At 40.2% G+C, this 20,051-nt stretch overlaps 1 protein-coding gene across 4 annotated transcripts in view; it reads right to left on the minus strand.

The window, feature by feature from the left end:
- Positions 1-18,931, minus strand: part of MGAT4A (alpha-1,3-mannosyl-glycoprotein 4-beta-N-acetylglucosaminyltransferase A) — a gene marked incomplete at both ends in the record, with an annotated part of 85,592 nt that extends 66,661 nt beyond the window's left edge. For 3 of the 4 annotated variants that reach the window (XM_079721038.1, XM_079721037.1, XM_079721035.1), the window contains one exon: positions 18,838-18,931. In XM_079721038.1, the coding sequence (XP_079577164.1) occupies positions 18,838-18,931 (94 nt within the window). Of the gene's footprint in view, positions 1-18,093; positions 18,121-18,837 lie in introns of all 4 variants that reach the window. The other variant, XM_079721036.1, reaches the window with a different exon arrangement.
- Positions 18,932-20,051: the final 1,120 nt, after the last annotated feature.

Below are 20,051 nucleotides of genomic sequence, written 5' to 3' on the forward strand. Positions count from 1 at the left end.
CATTGGGGGATCAGGATAGAAAGTCCAGAGATAAACCCACGCACATATGGTCACCTTATCTTTGATAAAGGAGGCAAGAATATACAGTGGAGAAAAGACAGCCTCTTCAATAAATGGTGCTGGGAAAACTGGACAGCTACCTGTAAAAGAATGAAATTAGAACACTCCCTAACACCATACACAAAAATAAACTCAGAATGGATTAAAGACCTAAATGTAAGGCCAGACACTATCAAATTCTTAGAGGAAAACATAGGCAGAACACTCTATGACATAAATCACAGCAAGATCCTTTTTGACCCACCTCCTAGAGAAATGGAAATAAAAACAAAAATAAACAAATGGGACCTAATGAAACTTCAAAGCTTTTGCACAGCAAAGGAAACCATAAACAAGATGAAAAGACAACCCTCAGAATGGGAGAAAATATTTGCAAATGAAGCAACTGACAAAGGATTAATCTCCAAAATTTACAAGCAGCTCATGCAGCTCAATATCAAAAAAACAAACAACCCAATCCAAAAAGAAGACCTAAATAGATATTTCTCCAAAGAAGATATACAGATTGCCAACAAATACATGCAAGAATGCTCAACATCATTAATCATTAGAGAAATGCAAATCAAAACTACAATGAGATATCATCTCACACCGGTCAGAATGGCCATCATCAAAAAATCTACAAACGTGGGCTTCCCTGGTGGCACAGTAGTTGAGAGTCCGCCTGCCGATGCAGGGGACATGGGTTCGTGCCCCGGTCCAGGAAGATCCCACATGCCGTGGAGTGGCTGGGCCCGTGAGCCATGGCCGCTGAGCCTGCGTGTCCGGAACCTGTGCTCCACAACGGGAGAGGCCACAACAGTAAGAGGCCTGCGTACCGCAAAAAAAAAAAAAAATCTACAAACAATAAATGCTGGAGAGGGTGTGGAGAAAAGGGAACCCTCTTGCACTGTTGGTGGGAATGTAATACAGCCACTATGGAGAACAGTATGAAGGTTCCTTATAAAACCAGAAATAGAACTACCATATGACCCAACAATCCCACTACTGGGCATATACCCTGAGAAAACCATAATTCAAAAAGAGTCATGTACCACAATGTTCACTGCAGCTCTATTTACAATAGCCAGGACATGGAAGCAACCTTAGTGTCCATCAACAGATGAATGGATAAAGAAGATGTGGCACATATATACAATGGAATATTACTCAGCCATAAAAAGAAACGAAATTGAGTTATTTCGTGAGGTGGATGGACCTAGAGTCTGTCATACAGAGTGAAGTAAGTCAGAACAAGAAAAACAAATACCGTACGCTAACACATATATATGGAATCTAAAAAAAAAAAAAAGGTCATGAAGAACCTAGGGGCAAGACGGGCATAAAGACACAGACCTATTAGAGAATGGACTTGAGGATATGGGGAGGAGGAAGGGCAAGCTGGGACAAAGTGAGAGAGTGGCATGGACATATATACACTATCAAATGTAAAATAGACAGCTAGTGGGAAGCAGCCGCATAGCACAGGTAGACCAGCTCCGTGCTTTGTGACCACCTAGAGGGGTAGGATAGGGAGGGTGGGAGGGAGGGAGACGCAACAGGGAAGAGATACGGGGATATATGTATAATGTATAACTGATTCACTCTGTTATAAAGCAGAAACTAACACACCATTGTAAAGCAGTTATACTCCAATAAAGATGTTAAAAAACAAAACAAACAAACAAACAAAAAAAGAAGTAACCACTGGGGGAAAATGGGTGAAAGTTACATTGTATCTCTCTGTATTATCTTTGCAGCTTCCCATAATTCCATAATTCTTTTAAATAGTTTTTAAAAAGCAAAACAAAAAAGAACTGATGATTTTTTAAACAAGCAAAACAAGAATCAATGAATGAATAATCATTTCTAAAGACAAAAAGGAAACAGCATTTTCATCAAGTTAGTCATTTAACTGGAAGGACCTCATCACAATGAGCTATAAGAACACAGAACATCCTGTTTTGCTAAAAGGATGGGTAACAATATCCTTTTGCCTATGATGTATTTGTGCAACAGGATATACTGGATAGGTTCATAAGTAGACAAATCATGAAGGCTTGTGTGCATACAAAAGTGACTAGAAAGAGAGGATTCAGAAATGAAAAAACTTCATTGGATTGATCATTCTAAATTTAATAATGAAAATGTTTTGCAAACAAGGAACAAAGAAGATGGCCATCCTCTCTTCAACAAAATTATGAACTACAAACGTTTTCAAAAGTTTTGTGTTTTGATGATAGAGGTGCAGAAGAACTAGAAGTAATGATGAACTAGAACCCATTAGACATGTATTTGAAATCTGGAATTAGAATTTACAAGAAGGATGTATCCCAGGTTCACGTATGACCGTTAGTGAACAGTCAGTTGTATTCAAAGGGCGTTGCCCATTTCAGTTTATATACCTACCAAACCAGAAATACGAGGATAAAACTTTGGCTTTGCTATGTTTAATTTCTTGTTAAAATTTACATTAGAGTTGTATTTCACTGTCCCTTTATTCCTATTTCTGTATTATTTATAAAATCACTTACAATAAAAATAAATAAAAGGCGTCCACTGGACCCAGACAGTAAACACTGATGTCTATTTTTCCTGGTATAATGAGGGTTTTTAGACAGAGTTTAGGGAAACGACCACTTCCTTCCATCCACAATTCACCTCTTCCCACACTATCTAGAGAAAACCTCAATGGGTAGGGGTTCTAGTCTTCAGAATCATGCTGCATAAGATAGAAAGGACCAGTGAGTTCACCCAACATCTCATGATTCAGTCCACTCTAACAGTTCCTACAGGGTCATCTACACGGTTAAGCCAATGCGACATCTCCTTTATCTGGTGAGGTAAGGGGGACGGAGAGGATGGCCCTCCTCATAGAGACAGCAGAGGCTGCAGTTACTACGAAAAACACACACATCCTTGGGCCCTACCCACGCACCCTTCTGAATGCTGAAGCTGTTCATACACCCTGAAAATTTCATCACAAGGTAATTGCTTACCTTGCCGCTCATCTATCCTCTCTTGTTCACACAGATGCCACTGTAAGCCCTCATTTTAATCCCGCACCTGGATCAGAACATAACTGTTCTCCATGCCATCTTGCATCCCCTCTATTCCCTGGACCATCACATAGCTTACTTTCTAAACTGGAAACCCTTAAATGGCTCCCTGCTTCACTCTCCAGTGTTATCTCTGAATATTGCCCAGGATCATGTCTTGCTTCAACATTCCCATACTGCTTGGAGTTCTCCAAACACACTAAGAAGTTTTATCCCTCATAGCTCAGGCAGTCTGCTTATCAGAGCCATCCTCCTCTTTCTTCATTTGATAAAATTCCATTCATCCTTCAAAATACTCTTTGGTTGTCTTCCCTTTGAAGCTCTCTCTGACGTCTGTCCTGTTTTTAGCTCCTCTTTATCTTATACTTTATCTTAATTACACTCCCATTTTGCATCGACCGCACTCACTATAATGACACATGTGTCTCCTTTTCCCTTCTAAAGTGTGAGTTCCATGATAGCAGGTGTGCCAGAAATTCCCGAGGCCACACCCAGGTTCAGTGATTCACTAGAAGCATACAGGGGACTCAGTACACAGTTATCAGCAAGGGGAAAAGACACTTGGGTGTAAGTCTGGAGGAAACCAGGCACAAACTTCCAAGTCTTCTCCCAGTGGAGTGGTCCAGGACACACCTAATTCCTCCAGCGATGAGTTATGACAACACATGCAAAGTGCTGTCACCAGAGAAGCTCCTTAGAGACTCAGTGCCCACGGGTGTCACTGGGAGCTGGTCATGCAGGCAGCCTCTGCCTAGCACATACCAAAATTCCAGACCAAACAGCTTGTACAAATAGTTTAGGCACAGTGAGCTGCTTCTGGCATGTGGGGAAAGTTTTATGTCAGTGTTTACCAGCCAAGTTCCCAGAAGCCAGCCAAGGGCCAACCTTGCAAGCAGACCTTTCTAACGATAAGCAATCTCAGATCTGTTGTTAACTCTTTTCTTTACAGCAGGAATCCTATTTAGGTATTTTCCTCTAACTACCAATGCCTTGTAGAATGCCAGGTAATTAGTAGTGATGCCAGTGAACTAAGGCAAATCCTCTTAAATTAAAAAAAAAAAAAAAACTCATAAGAAACTGATCAATGATATGTACAAAATTTGTCATAGCATTATTTAAGATTAAGCTAAAGATGCTAATTATACAATGGAATATTATGGACCCACTAAAAATCAGGACATGGGAAACATTTGTGGTATATTAAGCAAAAATGTACATCATACAACATGCACAATATGTCAATTACGTTTTATTTATATTTAATACAGTAGTTCTCAAACTTTTTGGTCTCAGAACCCCTTCACAATTAAAGGACCCTAAAGACCTTTTGTTTATGTGAATTATAACCCATTACATGTTAACATAAAAAACACATTTTATCAAAAATAACTTTATTTTCTAAAACAAAAAATTTAATAGAGTGAAGTTTGCTGGCTTAATAAAAAGTCTGGCTTAATAATACTGCTAAATTCTCAAATCTGGTTCTGTTATTTCTTACAAGAGTGGAAAAGGGAAATAACCAAATAACACATCAGTACTATTATAAAAACAGCCCTAACTTTATGAACCTCCTGAAAGGGTCTCAGGAATCCTCATGGATCCTTGGACCAAACTTTGAGAACCACTAGTCCAGAAAAAAGAAAGAAAATAACCAAAAATGTTAACATTGCTCTAACTGCTAGACGCCATTGATTAGCACTTTAAGATTTCCATGCATTTATATTTTATTAAGTAAGACTAATCTACTCATCTTTTTTTTATGCTATTCTTTTCCACTACTGGTTAAAGGGTCCAGTGCACCTTTTATCCATGTACTTCATTAAATAATGGAGTCTAGGGCTGGACAATTACTCACATACCTAACATCTGACTGGCAGTATTTCTAAAGCAGCACAAAAAATTCAGTTAGCTAATGGTCTGAATTTTGTCTCCGCTAATATGTCAGCCATGAATAATATCCTTTCAGAGTTAAGAATACATCAAGCATAGATTCCAGACACTCTCTGAGCAGAGCACATGTACTGCTTAAGAAGCTTTCCAACCTGGAAAAATTAGATTAGGAAACTGTTTTAGGAAATGGATGCTGGCCAACTAAGCTGAACATAAAATAATACCACAGCAAGTCCAAGGGCCAAATCTACCAACTTTAATATATAAAACAAGAGAGGCTGCTGGCCAACTTGGCAGGAAATAGGTTTATACTGTAGCCCCTCTTTAGGTACTATATTAAAATTAGTCCTTTATTTATAAAACCTCAGATATTAAAGACTTTTTTCTTTTAGAAATTCAGTATGGTAAAAACTTTGCTATGCTATGATTTTATGTGTTTGTATTTAGAGCTTGAAGAATCCTAGGTGTAGTGGCTCTCAATGCTGGCTGAGTATCAGAATCACCTGAGGGAACATTTTAAAACTGCTCAGGGAACTTCTAACTACTGGCCTAAAAGTTTGAGGAGGCCCACAAATCCTTCCCCCGAAAAGCAACTATAAAGCTGGACAGAAGAGGGGAAAAAAAAAAAAAAAAAAAAAACCCACCATTTCAGCGCTCTGGACATCAACCAAAGACATACAGCAAACTGAGAAGTGTTTATTCATGAAAACAGCTGCACTTCGGGTAAGAACAGGGTAGTCTGTGACTCTCTTGCCAGTAGCTGCCTTCTTGCCTCCCCAGTTCCACCATTTCAGACATTCAACGAGGCAGAGACAGGCCTTGACACCGGCAGATTCTCGGAGGGGACTCATTTGATTTGGAGCGTTGCTGGGCAAAGTGCAATCCAGAGGCAAACGCACAGGGAGGGCCGGCAGCTATGCGAGCCTGAGGATGCCGCTCTGTTTGGGGTGAGCAATGGACTTGGGCACTGCAGACTAGCCAGAGACTTAACAGGGAGTTCCAGAGACTCAGACAGCTACAGGGGCTTAAAAGGCTCTTCACATCTCCCAGGTTGACTGGGAGCTATGAGCATGCACAGCAGAGACCAGAGAGGGCCCAGGCCACCCACAGATGCCTGGCCGGCAGAACCCAAGCCCTCACAAAGAGGAACCGAACAAGGCCAGGGGAGAGGAAAGCCTCAAGTATGACTGCTCCACTGTCCACATGCATCACCAGCAGGGAAGGGAGCCTTACTGCTCCAAGGGCTTAACTACAACCTCTGACCAACCTGTGGCTGAGCACAATGCTGTGCAGACAGATGCAACCCCTCGAGGAAACCAGGCTCAAAAATAAAAACAAACCAAACCAAAAGTGTAGGGCATCAGTAGTCACACACTGTGGGAGAGAGACTCCAGAGATTCAGTCAAGTTCCTAAACAAATGAGCCAACAAAACCACCACCACAACTTCAAGGGTAAAAAGTAAGAATCTAGAGTTGGCATCACTATACTATCTAAAATATATAGTAGTCAACAAAAATTTACAAGACATGCGAAGAAAAAAGAAAGTGTGACCCGTACTCCAGGGGAAAAAAATTTACAAGCAGTCAATGGCAATGTCGCTGAGCGTTCCCAATTGTTGGATTTAGGAGATGAAGATTTCAAAACAGCTACTATCAAAGAACTAAATAAAACCACATTTGACGAATTAAAGGACACTGTGATGAAACTGATGCAATGAACATAAATTATACATTTATAAATTATAAAACAAAATGGAAAGTCTAGAGCTGAACAGTAACTAAAATGAAAAATTCACAGTAGGGGCTCAACAGCAGATTTCTGGTGGCAAAAGAAAGAATCAGTGAACTTGAAGTTAGAGGAGTAGAAATTATCCAATCTGAAGAACAGAAAAAAAAAAAGACTGAAGAAAACTGAACAGAGCCTTATGGTATAAGCTATCACCAACTATACCCAGACGGAGAGGAGAGAGAAAATATGTGGAAAAAATCAATGGCTTTCCACAGACTAGGAATAGAGGGGAACTTCCTCAACTTGAGCAAGAACGTCTACAAAAAAATCTACAGCTAACACTGCACTTAATGGTGAGACACTAGATGCTTTCCCACTAAGATCAGGAAAAAGGCAAAGATGTCTGCTCTCACCACTCCTATCCAACATCATACTGAAATAAAACAGGAAAAGGAAATTAAAATTACATATACAGATCGAGAAGAAAGAAAGGAAACTGTCTTTGTTTGCAGATGACAACTGTCTATGTAGAAAATCCCAAAGGTCAATAAAAAAAACTCCTGGAACTAATAAGTGGTTACAGAGAGGTTTCAAGATACAAAGTTAATGTGCAGAAACCAACTGCTTTCTTATATACCAGCAACAACTGGAATTTAAAGTTTAGAACACAATACCATGTACATTAGCACTCCCCAAAATAAAATACTTAGGTATAAACCTAACAAAATATGTCCAAGATCTATATACAGAAAACTACAAAACTCTGCTGAAAGAAATCAAAGAAGATCTAAACAGGTATTTCATGATGTCAGTTCTCCCCAACTTAAACTATTGGGGGGAAAAAAATCAATAAAGCCAAAAGTTAGTTCTTTTCAAAAATCCTCCCAAAGAAAAATACCCAGGCTCAGATGGTAATGAATGTATGGTTGGTTCAACATCATAAATCAATTAATATACCATATTAATAGAAAAGGATTAAAAAACATGATTTTCAATAGATGCATTAAAAAGCATTTGACAAAATCCAACTCGCTTATGATTTTAAAAGCTCTATAATTCACATCATATACTTAATGGGAATAAAGCAAGGATGTCCACTCATGTCATTTTTATTTGATGTTACACTGGAGTTTCTAGCCAGTACAATAAAGAAAAAGGAGGGGAGGGGGATGGGGCGGGGGAGGGAGGGAGAGGAGGAAAGGGAGAAAGAGAGAGAGGAAGATAAAATACATTTTAAAGGTTTCTAAAGGGGTAGAGGTATTATACCAAGAATATGGAACTGAATAGCCACACTGGCTGCTAGAAGACAGTGAAAGCATTTCTTAAAAATTCAGAGGAAACATAATTTTCAACTTAAAATTCTTTAGCCAGCCATTAGTGAAGTGTGAAACTAGGATTTTTTTTTTGAAGATTTTTTTGATGTGGAACATTTTTAAAGTCTTCATTGAATTTGTTATAATATTGCTTCTGTTTTATGTTTTGGTTTTTCGGTCACAAGGCATGTGGGATCTTAGCTCTCTGACCAGGGATCATACCTGCAGCCCCTGCATTGGAAGGCGAAGTCTTAACCACTGGACTTCCAGGGAAGTCCCCAAACTAGGATTTTAAAATATTCAAACATATACCTATTCAGGAAGCTGCTGGAGAACATGCAAAGGAAAAAAGCCAAGAAGAAGAAAAACTTGGGATCTGGAAAACACTCCCAAGAGGGAGACAAAGGGAACTCCCGGGATAATGGCAACTGCAGACCCAGAAGACAGCTCTGCAGAGGCCTAGAGTGTGACCAGTCCAGACTGGAGAAGGACACAGAGCTTCAGGAAGGAAACAGCTGGGAAGAAAATAAAACTGATAAGTTATCTGGTGTATGAAAGCATTTGGAGAGAACTACTAATAGACATATGGCATAGAGAACGAACCGGAATAAAGCAGGCATGCAGAAAATTATACCAGAATGAGAACTGTTAATACCAGGGAAACAAAAAGTTGTACAATAAAGGAAAGGTCCAAGTACAGTACTTGGCTCAGAAGTAAGATGTATTCACTCAATCACAATAATGTAAATATGGAGTCATGATTTAGCTAAAAATTGTGATGTAACTATTATATTGGAAGAATGAGAAGGAAAGAGGGAATAAGAGCTAAATTTTCATCTACAAGAGGAAGCCCACAGATGATGTCTAAAAGTGAAAACAAAATCAAGGAAGAGTAGTTTACATACATACACACGTACAATTTATAAACATGGAAATGCCAAAAAGAACAGCCAAGAGAACCGAATAGAGCTCCTTTTGGGACAGGAGACTAGGAGAGTACAAAGAGATGAAGCTAGATGTCATTCTTTCAATATCACCTTTCAGTGTTATGAAAAAAAACTTTTTCTAACCATGAGCATATTTCACTTTAATAAAAATTTTTACTTAATTTAAAAGCACACAACACATAAACATAGAGCAATAATACTGCTTTAATTGAAGCACCTAGGAAACAGAACTCAAAGATCCACACTGCTTCACAGGGGGACCAGAAGAAACAAACATGAAAAAGTCATGATGGTGGAACTCAGGGGGAACTGAGCGCATTGGGAAGAGGAGGGTAAAGAGGTACCAAGATGCCATGCCCTGGGAGACACTGCTAGGAGGCTGAGGGCACTTCTGTACGGAGTTCTGAGATCAGGTCATGAGTGGACACACTGGCAGGGAGGTGCCATGAGGGTCAAAGGGACAGCTAGAGATTGTCGGACTGCTGAGTCGTTTAAGCCAGAACCTATGGAACAGAGAAAGCTGAGGCAAAGAGGATGAGGAGAGGAACATCCGCAAGAGTAAAGAAGGCCAACGATTTTCGGTTAATGTTAAGTATTCGGATGGTGATGACTTAAAAGATGAAGATGAGCTAGATCCTGGAGACCCCTGCAAGGTCAGGATGAGACACTTAAAAATTGTACATAAAATTGGTCCGTCCTCACCTTACACAACCTCTCAGCGTCATTCCATACAACTGACAACTTTCCTCCGTCTGCAAACACTTCCCTCAAGTGATTCTTCTCGTCCATTCCCATGACTCTCAGTTTCCTCAATATGCCAACAACATGCACATTTCCACCTCTGGCCTGAGAACCTCGCATTTATCACAGAACTCACGACACCATCTCTACCGTACTCCCGACACCCGCTTCCTCTCACTATGCTTCACCCACACTGGTTCTTCCTTATGCTCTTTCAACATGCCTTTTGAAAGAGCTCACCCTTGACTTTCGTACTTCCTGTTTCTACTTCTGGCCCTACTTCTCTGGCTTCTTTGCCCTCCTTGTCTGGCTTCTTATCACTTAGGCCTCCATTCAACTGTCACCCCCTCCGAGAGGCCTTCTCTGACTACCTGTATCTAAACAGTCCTCATTCCCCCTTCTGTCACTCACTGCCCATCGCATTAGGGTGTTTTACTGTCAATATTCATTAAGTCATCTAGGCTGTTCAGTTGTTCAGCTATTACTGTGTAACCCCCCTGCCCACTGAAGATATGGATAAATAGGCTCTATGACAGCAAGGATGTCAACTACCTTGTTGACCACTATACTGCCAGTGCCTCGTGGAACAGTTCCTTGTACATGCTCAATAAGCATAAGGTGAATGAATAAATTAACTGAGCTGAAGAGAGAAAAAGGAGCAATCTGAAGAAAGCTACTTACAAACCAAAGAGCACCATGGCAATAAAGCACCAATATCCTATCACTGGGGTTAGTACATTTCCTTCAAGATAGAATTCATCACCGAGCAGTGTAAGCAGTAAGACTGGGGTGGGGGAGGGGCGGCCTTGTTCAATTACTTCCCTATAGTTTGCGTATTAACTTCTGGCCAGTTTATCAAAAGAACACAAGAGGCACAGTCCACAGGCAGGAAGGAACTTCCCTTAAGGAAGGTGACAGGGGGATGTCCGCAGTGTCTTATTTCTACCTTATCTCTTAGTTTTCTGATAAGGAAACCCAAGTTATCTTTACTCTTTCATCCAATCAGGTCAGAAAGGGCAATGCTTATTTCCCTTGAGAAGAGGGTTGATTAACCTTCTAGATCACAATCAACACACTAAAAGGTAACTTCCTTTCATTACTGCTTCAGCAGAAGCTTGCCACCACCTGGGGAATGATTTCCCCCTCTTCCCTTGTGTACACTTCCTTCTTAAGGAATTAATTGCAGCCCTGGGCTGGTTCCACTTGGTGTTTGATTAGTGCCCTGGATCACACACTCTCAGGTACACAGGCTCATAAAGATTCTGATCGCTGAGAGCTTCACTTCCCATCACGACTAAATCAGCTTCCCTGTTCTGTCCTTACATGGCCAGTCATTTTCTACCATTGTCCTTCCCTTCTTTAATAGGCTGACTACAAACTTACCTTTGCTTAGGGACAGTTCCAGTTTACAACTGTTATCCCAGCCTAACTGTTACTAGTAACAATAATTGCTCTCTAGTGCCCCAGTCTGGACAAGAAATTATATGATCACCCTAACTGTTGAGGAAATAAATGATGTCCATTAAAAATATTATCTAGGGCTTCCCTGGTGGCGCAGTGGTTGGGAGTCCGCCTGCCGATGCAGGGGACGCGGGTTCGTGCCCCGGTCTGGGAGGATCCCACATGCCGCGGAGCGGCTAGGCCCGTGAGCCATGGCCGCTGAGCCTGCGCGTCTGGAGCCTGTGCTCCGCAATGGGAGGGGCCACAGCAGTGAGAGGCCCGCGTACCGCAAAAAAAAATATATATATATATATATTATCTAGAGTCAAATAACTGATACGTGATCCTGGAACAGTCTGACCTTAATGAAAATCAACTAGCAATAAAATTTTTATGACTTTTTATGACTCAATACCCAGAACTAAGTGTACTCAAACACTAAAAATGACTACAAAAAAGACTACAACGTGCATGTTGAAGGGACTGATAAAATAATACAAAGGTTTTGATACTGTGTCCTAAACGTTATCTACCATGTATGCAGGGACAAAAGAGTAACGTTGATCATGCTGTGACCTAAACCCAAAAAGGCAAGCTGCTGAATGAACAAGAATGAAAATGTTATATAGCCAGGTTAGAAGAACTTGACCAATCTTGCCAAGAACAGAATGGTGTAAAAAGTGGCCATAGAGTGACAACTGCGAAAATGATGGAGTAGGGACCTCCAGGATGTGGAGGGACCTCAGAAACACTGAAATGATGTGATTAAAAAAAAAAAAAAAGACAAGGGACTTCCCTGGTGGCACAGTGGTTAAGAATCCGCCTGCCAATGCAGGGGACACGGGTTCGAGCCCTGGTCCGGGAAGATCCCACATGCCGCTGAGCAACTAAGCCCATGCACCACAACTACTGAGCCTGAACTTTAGAGCCCGGGAGCCACAACTACTGAAGCCTGTGCGCCTAGAGCTCGTGCTCAGCAACAAAGAGAAGCCACCACAATGGGAAGCCCGCGCACCACATCAAAAAGTGGCCCCCGCTCTCTGCAGCTAGAGAAAGCCTGTGTGCAGTAACAAAGACCCAAAGCAGCCAAAAATAAATAAATAAAATAAATAAATAAATAAATTTATTTTAGAAAAAGACAAGATGTTGTTATACATGTAGAATAATACTTGCATAGTACTGCTGTAACAGAGCACAATATGATTTATTTAAATGTTTTAAAACACAAAAAATGATATATACATGTACATACATACATACATACAGTTTCTGGATACTTATATACATAAATCAATGTATAAAAAGTGGACTAGAAGAGCAAACAGACATGATATGGTTTGCCTCAGTCAAGGTAGGGGGCGGAGATGAAAAATGGGTGAAAGATTTTAGGAAAATCTGCCATGCTTCATTTATTAAAAATGAAAAGACTGGAAGTAAATATGAAAATCTAGGGGGAATACTTCTATATTATTCATTATATTTTTCTGTATACTTTGAAATTTTAAAAAATGGTGTCGGGCAGGGTGGGGACATGGTCTTTGTCCTTTAAGAGGCTCATTGTCTAGACTCAATCCTAGTTCATTTTTGCTGGCTGCCAGCAATCACTGCTTCTTTTTATAAATACTCATGCTCTCAAAGTACGCAACTAATATCTGTCCCCAAACATCAAGCTCTGTAACTTGCAGATCCACCTTTTCGTCCTTAGGGGGAAATAAAAACACAAAACAAAAAAACTGTTTGCCTACAAGTTGCCTTCAAGCACTTCACCCAATCTTTAAAATTCCTCCATGATCATTAACAGTGAAATGAGAGGCAAAAAGAAAAACAAAACCCAAAAACCCAAACCCAAACCCAAAACAAACAAAGCCAGAGAGCTAAAGTGACTTTTCCAAAATCCAAGCACAAGCTCTAAGAGAACCAAGATCTCTAGGATCTAATTTTTCCCCAATGATAATACTGCCATTATTCCTCAGGAAAAGAAAACTATCAACAGCATCTTAAGAGTTTAATAACCTCTACATTCACCTTGGCTTTCACTTCTAAAAAGGAATCAAGTCCAACTCTGCCAGAGCAAGGCTGGTCATGTGTAATCTCTGGAGTTCTTTCTGGACCTTCTCTACGACTTAATCCAAATATTTAAACATCTGTTAGAAGTCAAAAATTTCACACATTCCATGATACACCTGACCTTCATTATAACTCATTCACTGAAAACGGTTCCAAAGTAACTTAAGTTCCACACTGCAAACCTACATTTTCTAACTACCTATAAATTTTTTTGCCAGCTGCCTTAGGTTCACCTTAATCAACTCTGTTATAGACCAAAATATGGAAGTCAAGACTATGACATCCTCCTCTGTGATTTACTCAATGTCAAGATTCTTTCAGTTCGCACACTGACAATAAATAGCCTGCTTTTTAGGTCCATAATAAAAGGAAACACTAAATTTGATACAGTCATTGATTATGTGCTTTATTTTAATCAAAAGCCTCTAGATTTATGTGTCCTCCCCTGCATCAGAGCAATAAACCTAAACTCTGAAAGTTTAAGATTCTGTGTAATTATATCTGGGAAAAAGAAAAGGTTATATCCACCTTAAACTATGGCAACATGTTGCTAGAAAGACACTTGAACGGTTGTTACTCTGTGACAAAACAAAATCCCACCATCATCACTCAAGTCAACACACATTTCTTCCAGAAATACCAGCGACCAATAACATAGACACTTCAATTTAAAGGGAATTTTGCAACAGATTATTTGCATGACCTAAGTATCCTTTAACTAATGGCAGGGTGAACTGACTTTTTAATCTAAAAAGAACCAAACTGAACTGGATTTTTTTCTCTAAATTTCTTAAAAATGGAAACCTCAGGGGCTTCCCTGGTGGCGCAGTGGTTGAGAGTCCGCCTGCCGATGCAGGGGACACGGGTTCGTGCCCCGGTCCGGGAAGATCCCACATGCCGCGGAGCGGCTGAGCCTGTGAGCCACGGCCGCTGAGCCTGCGCGTCCGGAGCCTGTGCTCCGCAACGGGAGAGGCCACAACAGTGAGAGGCCCGCGTACCGCAAAAAAAAAAAAAAAAAAAAAGGCCTCATACTTAAAAAAAATTGCAAAATAAATGAATAGGGCTAGAACATGATTAAATACTATCAAAGAAAATACTGTTTTAGAAAAAGTATATGAAGAAGCCACATTTGGTGACCAACAAAATGGGACTTCCAGAAGCCCCTCTTTGGAAACCCTGTTTTCTACTGCAGTGGGCAGTCTGCTTCAGATAGTCCAAGCCAGGGAATCAGACACACCTGGGCATCAGACACACCTGGGCTTAGACCCTGCACTCTATCGTTCTCCAGTCAGGTAACAGAGTGGGATGAAGTAATTTACTAATTGCCTTAGTGTCTTCAAACAGGGACTTAATACTCATCTATTTCCCTAGAGCTGTTGTGAGGACTGAATGAGACCATCAAATGGTATTCTTTACCATCCCCAAATACCAACCCTACGCTTATCTTCTTCGAAACTACAGGCGTATTTCTCCTGAAACAGCAGCAGTATACAGTAATAACAGAGGTCTAATCAGTCTTATTATCTCTCTGCAAAATTATTTGCAAACTAATAGAACCTTATCACTGACTAAAAGTGAAATGGGGAAAAACAGGAACAGATAAAAGATTCGGAGGAATGCTGCAGAGTTACAAAAGAGACAACTTGAGCTAAATTCAAATGAGGAGAGGCAACAAAAAAAAAACTTCACAACACAAACCTTGAAGGTCAGGTTTTTAAACTTAACCTCCATTGACTTAATGAAAGAACAACATGGTACCAGGGAAAACTCTATCATGGCTGCAAGGCACCAGACATCCAGTTTAGGAATATTACATTTCCTGGAACATTTATCTCCTTTTTCCATAACTCATACACAGGATTTGTGAAGAAATTTAAAAAAAAAATTTTTTTTAGTACTTTGAAATAGCAATCAAGGTGCCAACAGAAGTTTCCCTACACTGAAGCCTGCCAGTACCAACAAAGAGGTAAATTCAAGTAACATCTGGCCATGTGCCACCATGTGAAGAAAGAGAGAAACCTGTAGGCAAACTTTTCCTATCCCACTTCACATTCTCCTTTAAGTAACAAGTCCCAGGCTGCCCAGTTGCCCTACAGAACTGCAATCATATTGGAATGCCTCTTTAGAGAGCTGGAGCTCATCAACACAGGACAAGGTCTTAGTGCTCCATAAAACCTCATAAAGAAAGGAAAGTAGGGTACAGCACCATGATGGGTTAAATTGGAAAAACCAACCAATGACCATTTCCTAAGAACAACAGCAACGCTTGTCCATCATGGAGTCTCACAGGCACCAAAATTTTGGTCTCTAATATCATTCCTACTGAAAGGAACTAGGACTCTTAAGGCATAACTAATTCCACATCTTCTGACAGGGGGGGAAAAAAAACAGGACATGTCTGCAAGCATGGAAATAGAATTAAAAAAGCAAGGCTGCTTCCAAAGATGTCAGGGAGAGTTCTAAAGAGATAAAGACAATAGCCTTTTTAAAAGGACCTCCTGTAGACAAGTTGTGACCGAAATGTGGACACTGGAAGAAAAATATTATATTAAATGGATATAAATGTATTTTGGAAATAGTACTAAAAAGAGAAAAATATTCGGAAAAAGGTTGGAATGAAACTTCTGGATTGTGCCTGACCAAAACAGCAAGTCCATTAGGAGAACCCTCCTCCCACTCCCCACCCCCGCACACAAGTAAGACATGTAATTACCCTTGTCCCACTCTCATACCTGCTTACACCTTTCCCAACCTGTGCTTTCCACACAGTTGGAATTCTGCCTAATTTTTATGTGAGAATCCTGTATACCCTGCAGAAACCTGTACCCTGGCCTGAACTCCAGCTTTCCTGGTTGGGTTTCTGACATCCTCCTCAACTTAGGCCAATCCCGTGGACCAGCTCATGTATTCTTCCAAGTAGTAAATGAAGACCTATGACAAATATGACAGGAACTGCACTGGGATTACCAGCTAAACCCTGGGACAGTCCTGGAATCCTACGTGCCAATCACAATGAGCATCTCATAATTCCAAAGCACGAAGGCTCCACACCCTTGCAGAAGTTCATGGATGCACAGCAGCCTCCTCCACCTGACATGCCTACTGTCCCCTATTCTGCCTGGTCTCTGCTCTTCTGGGCAGTAGACCAATAGCTAAGAGCATAATCTCTGAACCAGCTTTACTGGGTTTAAACTTCACTCTTCCCCTTAATGTATGATCTTGACAAGTTTCTCTACCACTCTGCCTTGGTTTCCTCATGTATAGAAAGGGGGTAATAATACCTCTCGAGGTCATTATGAGGATTAAATGAGAGAATATATAACATATAATATGCTTCTAACAGCACAACCACAGCACTCTGTTACTGCTTCTATCTTAGCCTATCTGATGGTAACACATTCTTTACTTGTATCTTCCCCTACTAGTCCTTGAGCTTCCCAAAGGTGTGAAGTGTCTTCTTCCTTTTCATATTCACAGCATATAACACAGTACTAGGCACAGGACAGGTACATGAAAGGGACCAATGAATGAATGAAAACTAAAAATTATGAGTCCAGAAACATCGGTGATTACAGAAACCATGCTTTCAATATAAAAAGCAGAGCACGTGGTTTATGAGTAGATAAGAATTAAACATCTGAAATGAGGCTGGCTCTGGAAAATCCAGGCCGACTGCCAGAATGATCTAGAAAGAATCCAAATGCTCAGCAGTCAGAGTGGTTACATAAAGGATGGCATTAAAGCACAGGGGATTTTACATAAGCACAACAGGAGACCTCTGTTGATACCTGAAAGAGTCCGGACAAAACACTGAGCAGAAAAGTATGCACAGAAGGATTACAGACTGTTCAAAGAGTGATAATCAAAGAGAGGAGGCTTTTTGTGTGTATCTCTAATACTACATGGTGGAAGGATCTTTATATTTTCTGAAATTAATTTTGATTCTAAAGACAACTTAACACACAAAAAAATAATGCTTATAATAGCTTTACATATGAAACAAGATAAAAGGAATGGAGATTCCAAAAGTTTTAATCCTTTAAATAAGACACAGTAAAAAGGGTCAAGTTTCTGTTACTATAACTCTCTGAATAGATAAGTTTCCTGATAAGAAAAAAATCCATATACTCTTCTTAGGGTCAATTCTCTTATTTCCTAAGTAGACTTTTAAGGCCAGTCATCTGTTCTGTTCATGTCAGGGACAAGCAATAGTTTGATTAACTACTCAAAGTTCTTCTTTTTTTTTTTTTTTTTTGCGGTATGTGGGCCTCTCACTGTTGTGGCCTCTCCCGTTGCGGAGCACAGGCTCCGGACGCGCAGGCTCAACGGCCATGGCTCACGGGCCCAGCCGCTCCGCGGCATGTGGGATCTTCCCAGACCGGGGCACGAACCCGTGTCCCCTGCATCGGCAGGCGGACTCTCAACCACTGCGCCACCAGGGAAGCCCCAAAGTTCTTCTTAAGTAAGTCTTCTCCTTTTGGTACGATTAAAAAATGAAATCTAAAATGTATATATTTGTCTGCAAAGAAGGAAGGTCTTCAGCAAGTATTTCATTCATTTTCCCCAAACAGTTCCTTCCGAAATTAGAGTCCAACTCAGAGAAAAAGAGAAAAACAATAACAATACTACACTTGCTCAAAGCACAGAACATGTTTTCCCACTTATATCAACTTATTTCATATATACACACATACTCACACAGATATACACATATCAATACACACACCAGAGAAAAATTAAGTCGTGAACACATCTTTTCAGTTACTTTCATACAAGTCAATAAAATAATGCCAGCAACACCACCTTCCAATAACCAGGTGACAACTACTAGTCTACCTTGACTCTAACAAACCAAACACAATACTCACCTCCATTCTTCTTGCCATCAATATTCCCTAGATTAATATAAGGAAAGGAAACAGGTAAACAGTAGGGGTAGGAATTCACTGTAAATATTTTCTCTTCAAACAAAGCAAAGAAATGCATTAGCCCTGAATATACTTCCAATCACTAAACAGATGACCTTCCTTAGAAACACAGTTTGATAGTCTAAACAAAATTAATTTTTAAACTTTTAAAATTTTCACATCAGAATTTCTCCTCACTTACTTCAAAAATACTTTTGCCTAAAGAGCAATCTGTCAGCACATGCTGGTTAAATCATTAACTACACAGCACCAAATCATTCGTATAATCAGCATGTAAATTTCATGAAGGCGCCGACTGCCCTTTTAAGCGTTTTATACAACATCCGGTACAAGGAAGCTTATTAAACATTTATGATATTTAATAATAAAAAATAAAATGCCAAAACAAAAGTCTTTATTACTCGACTTGGCTGCCATTTATAATATAAACCACTGATGAGCATGTTTCTCCAAGTGCAATTACAAGAAATCAAAAACAAAACAAACCCCATTCAAATGAGAAATTCTGTCTTCTCCATCCAAGAATACTGCCTCATTTTTGTGTCAGAAAGAAACTGGCAGGCCGCCAGCAGATAGCATGCAACATGCAGATGGTAGGGGCATTTAACTCAAGCAGCTACGCACCGTTGACAAAGCAAAAAACCTACTACATGCCATGCACATTTTTGGAGATGTTTTCCTTACCTTTCCCATTTTGCCATGTAGTATACCAAGATAAAGTAAGGAACGAAGTGATAAATGCTAAAACAGTGGCTACAGTTCCATTTCGGAGCCTCATCTCATTTCAACATCACACTGGTTCATACGTTTATGATGATAACCAAAACTGTTTTCTTTTTATCCTGAAGTCAGGTGAATCCAGTACTCCTGGCTCTGGGCCAATCAAAACAATCAATAGGAGCAGTTCATTTCAGATGCTCGGCAGAAGCAGCCTGGCAGCCACACCATCCACAATTACTATTCAGGACTGTCTACACGGTCTTCATAGGTGGATGTTGCAGGCTTCTTTCTTCCTATTCAGGGGGAAAGGAGAAAGAAGAACTTGCTCAGTGATGCAAAATATCAGTTTCTTCATTTATCAGTCACTGTTTTAAACAGATTTTTGCCTGGGCTAAACTGTATCTGTAAAGATTACCCCCATATCCAAATGACATTTAATACACTAGAATGATATGGTTCTTCTCCAGGGAAAAAAGTTTCCAACTATACTCCCTCCTCATTGGTTTTGTTTTGCCTGTGGAAACAGAGTTATGGTTACTTACTTAAAGGGGGAAGCGGTGGGGCTCATTAAATAATAAGCCACAGATTCCAAGCTGAGAACTCTAATGATCACACAATGGTTCCTGAGTAACAGAATCTTCACTCTCTGCAATCCTCCTGTTGCACAATAATAGTTAATGTTTTAAATTTTTTAAAGAAAACTGACAGACTACAACCTACGAGGGTCAAAAGCCCTAGGTCCTAGATCCAGCTCCATCACTGCTTGCGTGACTTCAGGCATGTCACTTATCTTGGCTTTGTGGTTCATCCATAAAATGAGAAAACTCCCTGTCCTGGATCCTCCTGTTCTCATAAATAATAAAAAGGTTACAGTTATGATTGCTATTGATCATCATCGTAAAATAAATGTCGTTTTTCCAACGATTAACCTACTCCCCGGGTGTAAGCTGGGACTATTTCAGCATTTAGAAAATGCGGCGATCCAACCAGGATACCATAGGACCCAGGACTAATCACTTAGCATTGCTTTAACTCAGGAAATCTGGAGATCACCTCCCATCTAGCAAAGCTGTTCAGAAAACAGAATGAAATCATGTCCTGAGAAGTACTTAAGCATAGTCACCTAGCCCCTAATAGGTTCTCAATAAATGTTAACTGTATTAAAAAATAAAACCAAA

Source organism: Hyperoodon ampullatus (genome assembly GCF_949752795.1).
Source record: "Hyperoodon ampullatus genome assembly, chromosome: 15".
Lineage (NCBI taxonomy): Eukaryota > Metazoa > Chordata > Mammalia > Artiodactyla > Ziphiidae > Hyperoodon > Hyperoodon ampullatus.